This window comes from Drosophila serrata, unplaced genomic scaffold, assembly GCF_035046125.1.
Source record: "Drosophila serrata isolate PLE 108 unplaced genomic scaffold, ASM3504612v1 contig_382, whole genome shotgun sequence".
Taxonomy (NCBI): domain Eukaryota; kingdom Metazoa; phylum Arthropoda; class Insecta; order Diptera; family Drosophilidae; genus Drosophila; species Drosophila serrata.
In genome coordinates, this window is record NW_028257280.1 from 3,078,641 (window position 1) to 3,088,059 (window position 9,419).

At 39.7% G+C, this 9,419-nt stretch overlaps 2 protein-coding genes across 3 annotated transcripts; one reads left to right on the plus strand and one right to left on the minus strand.

Moving 5' to 3' along the window:
* Positions 1-346: 346 nt before the first annotated feature.
* Snx3 (sorting nexin 3) lies at positions 347-2,742 on the minus strand. The gene is made up of 3 exons (XM_020955676.2): positions 2,155-2,742; positions 1,741-1,836; positions 347-1,209 (listed from the first exon to the last, which is right to left on the minus strand). Exons 1-3 carry the CDS (start codon positions 2,329-2,331, stop codon positions 979-981), a joined length of 504 nt encoding a protein of 167 aa, XP_020811335.1. The 5' UTR covers positions 2,332-2,742; the 3' UTR covers positions 347-978.
* A 916-nt stretch (positions 2,743-3,658) lies between these two features.
* Positions 3,659-7,742, plus strand: Vha55 (V-type proton ATPase subunit Vha55). 2 transcript variants are annotated; one of them, XM_020955716.2, is made up of 3 exons: positions 3,659-3,833; positions 3,893-4,019; positions 5,300-7,742. In XM_020955716.2, exons 2-3 carry the CDS (start codon positions 3,947-3,949, stop codon positions 6,697-6,699), a joined length of 1,473 nt encoding a protein of 490 aa, XP_020811375.1. In that variant the 5' UTR covers positions 3,659-3,833; positions 3,893-3,946; the 3' UTR covers positions 6,700-7,742. The 2 variants fall into 2 exon arrangements, with proteins under 2 accessions (XP_020811375.1, XP_020811374.1); XM_020955715.2 differs by having other exon boundaries at positions 3,660-3,828.
* Positions 7,743-9,419: the final 1,677 nt, after the last annotated feature.

The following is a 9,419-nucleotide window of genomic DNA, read 5'->3' on the forward strand; positions in this document are numbered from 1 at the left end:
TCTGGCAGCACTTGTTATGAAAAATTTTAGTGTTACCAGTTCCTCTGAATATTGTTAACATAAGATTAAATTGTTAAATTAAATACGCAATAATCATTGAATTTTAAATTGCCCTAGTGATAATTAAATGCTTATTTTGTTGTTTCTCTTCATTGTTATATTCACAGCCCTGCAGAATTTATTTTGTTTGTATTCATAGAAAATTCTGCAAATTTTGAACATGTACGCAGACTTGACTTGTGTGACGACTATGATTAGCCCCGCCATAAGATGTTACTAAGTTTAATTAAGTTTCCAAGATATTTTAGAATAATCTTCGTAAAAATAAAAAAATCCGGTAATCACGTATTTTTCAATTATTTTAATTTGATTCGAAGTACAATATTATTCACTAAACTTTTTCAAAATATTCAATAATTAGCATACACTTTCCAGGGATCGGATTTTTTTGGGTTTAGGATAGCTCCCTAACTTGTTTTGCTGCTTTCTTACTGCTGCAAAGGGTCAAAAGGAGAAAGAAACTGAGTGGATCGGCAGGAAGCTGGAGAGGAGGGGCTAGGGCTGCTCCTTGCGAGTCGAGACGCGGGAGGCATGTATTATTATGTACACTATTCGTAAATATATTGTATTGTATATAATATATATATATATGTATGTATATTGTAATGTATACCATATAAACTTGAATTTAGCATTAAAAATTCCCAATGCTCTGGCTTTAACTAGTCCCCGCGGGGGGTGAGAAGGGGGCTCTCAACATTAACTGAGCAGCAGCACATCCGCCCTCTTATCGCGTCGAAAAATAAACAGATTCCTTCTCCATCGCCTCCTCTCTCGCTTTACATAGCCTCCCTCCGATCTCGCAAAGCGGACACACGCACATACACACGGATTCCCTAAAGATTTCGTAGCGGGTTTGTTCGTTCGAGTTGTTGTTTTTGCTTCATTGCATTGCTATGGTTAGATTCTTTGCCCGTCTTATGTGTTGCGGATCTTGCCGGGCACGTAGTTCTTGTCGATGACATTCTCCTGCAGGAACATGTGCAGGCAGCGCTCGTTCTGCGCCAGCGGATGTCCGGCTATCTTGTTGATGAACGCCTCCAGTCCCTTGCGTCGCTCCTCGATGAAGCTCTCGTCGAAGATGCCCTCGTCGCCGCGGAAGGGCATCTGTCGTTTCCAGGCCTTGCCAGGCAATGGCGGCACCACAATCTGTAGATATTATAAGTGGGTTAAGTTGTGTTTTTGCACAAGTCAGAGGGTCAAAATATGAAATGGATAAATGGTCGTAACTTCTTTCTTATTTATGCATATTTTAAAGAGAATTAAATAAAATAGTGCCCTAAAACTATCATAAATATCCCGATTCCCGATGCAATAAAGGTTATCAAAACCATCTAATTCGCAAAATTCTTTATAAATTATAAGGCTAAACGGGTCCCTAGGGGAACATGAAGTTCCAAAATAAAATGAAAACAGTAGTATTCCCTTAATATGCATTGAGGGACTTGAACTATAACTTGCTGAATTTCTGAATTAAACTAAAGGGATTTCATAGACCAAACCCCCACGAAACTCTCACGAGATTCATGTGAATCTCAGATGGAAATTTGACTGAAGATCCTTATAAAACAGACTGATAATAACACCGATTGGTTCAGATACTCTCTGATAATGTTACTAAATCCTTGTTTCTAACTTGGTTGTTGGTTGATCATAATACCCTCCTAGTGGCCTTCTCACCTTGCTATCCCGCTCCAGCTCATTCCTCAGCCACTCAAAATCGCTGTAGCGTCTTCTTACGCTGGACTCCTTCACCTTAAACACGGGCAGATTGGTCTGGAATGAAGGTACAAATATAAATGAATTAATAGTTAATTGACACCCGCATGCCGCCGGAAACGGAATGGACAACGAGCGGCGACCGTGACTCAAGCCCGAAAATCAGTGCGCTGCACTTGTGACTAATGTTTATCGCCCGGTTCGCTTTATAGGCGTATCGTCGCACACCAGCGCATCGCTTGCACACACACAGCTATGCTGCGGAGACAAAGTCGCCTCGTACATGTGAATTCCAGCGGTTATCAACTGAGGTTTGCCACTTTTTCGGAGGTTTTTGCCAATTCAGCGGTTGCAGTCATTAGCCAGTTCACTCACCCGCATTCGGACTTCGTAGTCCGTGTAGCGCTTCTTGCCCGCCGCCATGGTGGTCAGTGGATTGACCACGTCGATCTCCAGGAAGTTTGCGGGCACCGCATAGGCGTCGTCCAGGGTCTGCTTCTTCACGTTGAGACGGCGGGTGGCCTCGGCGGTGCCGTCGGACTCAACCATCATACTGGTGGCCAGGGGATCCGGATTAGGCGACTATTGTAGCTGAGACGCCCCTTTGTTGAGAGCGCACGCAGAGAGCGGAGAAATGCCGCAGCAGCAGTGGAATGAAACGGGTTTTGGTTTTCTCGGCCCCTCTTTGTGGTTGCCGTTCTTTGTTGCTAGTCCTCCTCCGGCTCAGCTTCACTTCTCCGTCCGTTGTCCTGTTTGTATGCCGAAATTCTACGGGTTTCGGGAGACTTGTCGCGGGTGTGTGTAAACAACTATTGTAATTTAATTAAAATAAAACTTTCCAATAATTAACAGTGCTCTGTTGGCTAACATGAACCTGCCTAGTGCTGGCTTATTTAGTATGTTCCACACTCCTTGCAGGGCTGCATGCGCCCGGGAGGCAACGCTGCCAGATCAGACAAAAATACCTTGATAATACTACAACGTAAGATAATAAAATATTTGCCCTAATTATTTAACTTTTTGAATATTTTATGAACGTAGGATTCATTGGAATCCTAATTATTTTTTAAATATTTTCCTTATATCTGTAAAAAATTGGATTTAATATTTTTTTGGTTCATTAGTAGAAATTTATTGATTCAAACACTGTTGAACATCGCTTATCCGAACGTAAGATTTTAAGGGAAATATTATTACAATATAAAACAATATTGCTGATAAAATCAACGATTACATAATAAATATTTTAATACCGACTCGGTATTCAATTGTTACTTATTAACATTATTTTACGATATTTTCTTAAATAAAATTTAAAAAATAAAAAAAATATAATAAATAAAAACATAATTATGTCGAAATAGAATTAATTTCAATTATTTATTGCTTTTTGTTTCATTTTTATAAGGATAATAATAATAAATCCGCGTTCTGAAAATGTAATTGCTAAAATTAAAACGTTTCTAAAAATTTGACAATTTAGAGATTTCGGTAAAATCTCGGTAAAATAGGTAAAACAAATAATTCGGAATACTTTATTCTCATTATTATTATAATAATCTTAATAACGAATCGGAATATAAGTGACTTTTGTGCAATCACTGCTTATTTTATATATAATGTCTTTAACCAAAATTTGCAGTTTTCGCTGGACGAGAAGAATTTTCTATCAATGTTTTTCAATATTTTCAATAAAAACATTAGTGAAACATCGATGTTTTTATACAAGCTTACTTTATAATAAACACAAAACAAAAATAAATTAACATAATTAGATAAATTTTATTGTTTAGTTATTTGTATATTTACTTTGGATGCCGAAAATACCGCAAATCTAAAGAATAAATACCAGATCTAGCTATAATTACACTAAAATAGCCAGACGAGCGCGAAATCCCTAGCGCCTGGGGAGTCATGTGATGGCACGTGACGTCACAACAGATTTAGCTCCACTGGCCGTTTCAAAGCAATTTTTCCTCGTACTCGCACCGACTTCGCAGCCAAATTTTTGCGTGTGTGTCGCTCAGTACTGTTCGTAGCTGAAAAATTGTACGGTAGCTTATAATAAAACCTCAAACGCAAGTGCAAGATTGATTTCGACCCTCTTTTGCAGCTCGAAATTTGCCGTGCACTTTGAAGGTAGAGAGGCGTAGAAAAAAAAGCCAAGATGAACGCCCAGCAAGCCCAGCGGGAACATGTCCTCGCCGTATCCCGGGACTTTATCTCCCAGCCCCGCTTGAGTGAGTAAACCTCGTGAACCCCATCAGTATCGCGGAAAATAAGTGAAAAATCGGGAAAACCAAGTGCCAGCAAAAGCAAAAACGTACTCGCCAGTCCGCCATGACAGTTTGCGCGAAGAATCGGGTGTGAGGCGGAGTAGAGAAAAAATCAATAAAATCTTGCGCCACCCACTGAAAACATAAGAAGTGTCCCAGTTCGCAGATATTTATCTGCAAAATGTTCTACATGCATGGAAAGATATCCAGAATTAGTTAATTAGCCCCGCGGAGCACCCAACCGCGATCAGTTAACTCCTATTGAAAATTTTCGCCGTCACATGACCGTTCGCTCAGCTCAGCTGTTTGCTCACTCGCACACAATCAAAGGCACCTGACTGCGAACGGGGTGTGAGGCGGGCGGGCCGATTGCCCAGCGGAGGTCGTCAATTTAGCGATTTTTAACTACTTTTTATCGAGGGAGTACATTTACAATTAATCATTTTAACAGAAATATTAATTTTTTCTTAATTTAGTAATAGTACTTGTTTCAGTATATTGTATAAAGATTATAACCGACATTTAACTGGAATATACTTCAGAAGATAGTTAAATATAAGTAGTAATTATATGTGTCAAGAAAATGTTGCATAAATCAGTTACTTTTTTTATAAATCAACTATTCGTGCTTTTGCATGAGAATTGTAAATTAACTTCGTGTTTGTTTTTCCAATTTTATCTTGCTTTCTCTTTCGCATTCTTTATTGCATTTTTCTCATTAGATTCCTGCACTTCGTCTGCCCTTTTCGCTATCAATAGCTTATAGGATTCCTTTTTGCTATCTATTTCTTATGAGATTCCAACTGCAGTTCTCGTGGCTAGGGCTAAAAACCAGTTGGCCAGTCAGCTGACATAATTTACCGTACCCCGCTACAACCCATCCCAACTACACTTCTCTTTCGACAGTTGCTTTCTTATCAGTTTCTCGCTTTCATGTGAGCGTTGCGCGGCTAGTGTTTTTGTTGTAATGAAAACTAATAAGAAGTTAAAGAAAAGCAATGTGCTTGTAAGTGGAAATTATGAACTACTACCATTTAGAATATATATAGAAATATAATATAGGAACAAAAATGGTTATGAAACAAATGTAACACTAAAATATAATACTATTTTAAAGAAAATAATTAGAGCCTGGTTAATGTATTTAAATTTTTTACATATTTTCACCTGTGTTTTATAACAAAACTTAACTTATTTACTTAAACTTTTAACACTTTTTTTATCTTTTTTTTTTTAAAAAACAGCCTACAAGACGGTGTCCGGTGTGAACGGTCCTTTGGTCATCCTCGATGAGGTCAAATTCCCCAAGTTCGCCGAGATCGTGCAGCTGCGTCTGGCTGACGGCACCGTGCGCTCTGGCCAGGTTCTGGAGGTGAGCGGTTCCAAGGCCGTCGTCCAGGTGTTCGAGGGAACCTCGGGCATTGATGCCAAGAACACGCTTTGCGAGTTCACCGGCGACATCCTGCGCACGCCCGTGTCCGAGGATATGTTGGGCCGTGTGTTCAACGGCTCCGGCAAGCCCATCGACAAGGGACCCCCAATCCTGGCTGAGGATTTCCTGGACATCCAGGGTCAGCCCATCAACCCCTGGTCGCGTATCTATCCCGAGGAAATGATCCAGACCGGTATCTCGGCCATCGATGTGATGAACTCGATTGCCCGTGGCCAGAAGATCCCCATCTTCTCCGCTGCCGGTCTGCCCCACAACGAAATCGCTGCCCAGATCTGTCGTCAGGCCGGTCTTGTCAAGCTGCCCGGCAAGTCAGTGCTGGATGACCACACCGACAACTTCGCCATCGTGTTCGCCGCTATGGGTGTCAACATGGAAACGGCCCGCTTCTTCAAGCAGGACTTCGAGGAGAACGGCTCCATGGAGAACGTGTGCCTGTTCTTGAACTTGGCCAACGATCCCACCATTGAGCGTATTATCACACCCCGTCTAGCTCTGACCGCCGCCGAGTTCTTGGCCTACCAGTGCGAGAAGCACGTGCTGGTCATCCTCACCGACATGTCCTCGTACGCCGAGGCCCTGCGTGAGGTGTCTGCCGCCCGTGAGGAGGTGCCCGGCCGTCGTGGTTTCCCCGGTTACATGTACACCGATTTGGCCACCATCTACGAGCGTGCCGGACGTGTGGAGGGCCGCAACGGCTCCATCACTCAGATCCCCATTCTGACTATGCCCAACGACGATATTACCCATCCCATTCCCGATTTGACCGGATACATTACCGAGGGCCAGATCTACGTCGACCGTCAGCTGCACAACAGACAGATCTACCCTCCAGTCAACGTGCTGCCGTCGCTGTCGCGTCTGATGAAGTCCGCCATCGGTGAGGGCATGACACGCAAGGATCACTCCGATGTGTCCAACCAGCTGTACGCTTGCTACGCCATCGGCAAGGACGTGCAGGCCATGAAGGCCGTGGTGGGCGAGGAGGCCCTGACGCCCGACGATCTGCTGTACTTGGAGTTCTTGACCAAGTTCGAGAAGAACTTCATCTCGCAGGGCAACTACGAGAACCGCACTGTCTTCGAATCCCTGGACATTGGCTGGCAGCTGCTGCGTATCTTCCCCAAGGAGATGCTCAAGCGTATTCCGGCCTCCATCCTGGCCGAATTCTATCCCAGGGACTCGCGCCATTAGATTCTGTTTATTGTTTTGTTTTTGATTTTTGTCCAAAATTTTGTTTCATTCATAATTTAAGCTGGCGGCGGCGGCGCATCGTGCGGCGCGTCCTCCACCACCACCTGCAATATCCCCGCTGTGTATGCGTCTATATCTATATATACATAAACCACAATACATCCACAAAATATCTATCCTGCGCCCCAGCGCGGCCAAAAACAATAACTAGTTGAATATTGTCCAAGCGAGCAAACCTACTCTAATGTCTAGTGTGTGTTTTTAGTATTGAAATTGAAATCGAAACAAACCGTCTTGCAATGTACATAAATTGAATTGCTAATAATGATTGTCGTTAGCCTCCCCGCCTCTAAACACACTGTCCTGTAATAATCATTTGTTAAAGTTTACTATTTTTGTTAGGTTTTAAGTGTGTGCTCCTTGAATTGTTTATAATTTTTGTCTAATCATTTTCGCATAAAGAATCGTAGCATTCCAACAAAAAATAACTTCTTTTTGTTACTTTCGTTTGCTCCCCCCCTGTAACCGCGTTTTATTTAGACGTTTCACCAGTTCGCACAAGTATTAAACAAAAGTCCCCCGCCCCCGGTTCCCCTGTCCCTGCACCGAACCTTGTGAACAATTTGTACAGCAACTCAACTAAACAATGGAATATTAAGTGCAAAAAACAAATGCTTTAATGCAACAAAATCGTTTTAAAAATGTGGAAAATCTACGAGAAAGTATAAAGAACTATGAAATACTGTTTGTTTCCTTGTCTCTTAATTAATGAATATTACATAAAGTTGCATAAATTATAATATATATTTGTTTGTTTGTTGTCTCTCTGGTCGCAAGCGTGAAAAGGGGAAATGTTCTATGATACGGCCCGATTATTTCAGCAACGACAACACTTAATAATAATCATGAACACAGCCGACACAATAAATGTTAAAATATATAATATGTGTGTATTTAAACCAGCTAATTAGTTCATGTAATATGTATAAATTATAGAACATTTGAATGATGAATAAACTACACACCAAATCATGTTAAATAAATTTCGTTAATGTTTATTTCAATTGTGGGTTAATATCTTTTATGAAGAGAATTTCTGCCTTAATTTTGTATGTATTTTTATTATTTAACAAGTGAGGTTTTTCTAATTTTAAAATCAAAGTTTAAACATAAAAGAATCATTATTTAATCGGTATAGATTTGAAATTCAATGACTATATTATCTTAACAGTTTCTGCCAAATTAGGCGAGTCAGCAGTACAAACTTTAACAGATATAAAAGCTTTTGCCTTATCTATAGCTCATATTTGGTTCTTTTAGCTTATCGAAAGCTTTTTTTACAGTGGTAAGAAATGTTTTTTTAATAGGAAAAAAATACTTAAATGGAGCTTTGATTTTCAAGGCACCGTCATTCTGAGCAATAAATGACTTCAATGATTTTTTTTATTATAATAGAATCATGGTTTACTACAGGGACTGCAGAAAATAAATTATAATATAAAATCATAACTTACAGTTTTTAAATTATATTTTTATCTTATTTGATTCAAAGCTATCTTTTATTATTATAGAATTTCGTTTTTAGTTTTATGAAAATCGGATAACTCTTTAATATAACTGCCAGGGAAACCGTTGTTGAATGTAGTGGATCAGTAAGTACCTTTAAACAATAAGTATCTATGACCAATAAGTAACTATGATCAGTAAGTATCAATGAACATTAAGTAACTATGATCAGTAAGTATCTAGGACCAGTAATAACTATGATCAGTAAGTATCTAGGACCAGAAAGTAACTATGATCAGTAAGTATCTAAAGTATTGAAAAGTATTAGTAAGTTTCTAAGTATGTAAAGGGGACCATGGCGATAAGGGAATAAATTGGAATATAAAGTCTAGAACTAGGCCTAATCCCTACAGCTTCTTCATACATAATATAAATGTCATGGTTAAGACTTACCGCCGTAAAGGACACGTGGCTATTCTCTTTCGTCATTGTTTACATTGACCAAGAATAGTGACTTCATCCAAAGTGAGTTTCTTCCTAGTCATCCAGATGTGTTTTATTGGCCACGTCATATTTTTGAAGTCGAAGGCTGATCACTTGCACTATCACTATTGATGTTAACACTAGGTACCCCTAGGACAGACTGAAGCGCGCGCGACCTCAGCACCTCTATTTATAGTCCAGAGCAGAGCAGAGAAGAGCAGAGAAAGTGAGTGTGAGTGCGTGGGAGAGAAGCAGTTGCCTCTAGAGATTAACATAGAGCGATTAAAATAGAGTGAGAGGGGGAGAGGCAGAGAGGAGCAGCGAGCTATTTAATTTAACTATAATCAATAAGTAACTATGAGCAGAAAGTAACTCTGATCAGTAAGTATCAATGAACATTAAGTAACTCTGAACAGTAAGTACCTATGACCAGTAAGTTGTATGATCAGCTACTAAATTTGAACATTAATAAACAATGACTTGCAATTACTTAATTTTTTTTAACATAATAATATATATTTTATATTGCATTAATTCCTAGTGATCTTAATATATTTTCTATAAAATATTGTGAACTATACATATTTTTAAAGTTTTCTTATATACCTCATATTCCATTACGTAAAAAAATAATTTAACTACGTTCATTACCAAAAGGTTAATGTATACATACATAAATTAGAAGGAAATAAAAATTAAAGCGCTTTGCATCTTCCAACAGCTGTGTCCCA

Bases quoted from the DNA above. Each gene is read 5' to 3' on its own strand.
- Snx3 (XM_020955676.2), bottom strand. From the start codon at position 2,331: ATGATGGTTGAGTCCGACGGCACCGCCGAGGCCACCCGCCGTCTCAAC. The intron at 1,837-2,154 runs GTGAGTGAACTG...CCTTCATTCCAG, and splicing joins ACTACGAAGTCCGAATGCGG to ACCAATCTGCCCGTGTTTAA. The intron at 1,210-1,740 runs GTGAGAAGGCCA...TAATATCTACAG, and splicing joins AGCTGGAGCGGGATAGCAAG to ATTGTGGTGCCGCCATTGCC.
- Vha55 (XM_020955716.2), top strand. From the start codon at position 3,947: ATGAACGCCCAGCAAGCCCAGCGGGAACATGTCCTCGCCGTATCCCGG. The intron at 4,020-5,299 runs GTGAGTAAACCT...TTTAAAAAACAG, and splicing joins TATCTCCCAGCCCCGCTTGA to CCTACAAGACGGTGTCCGGT.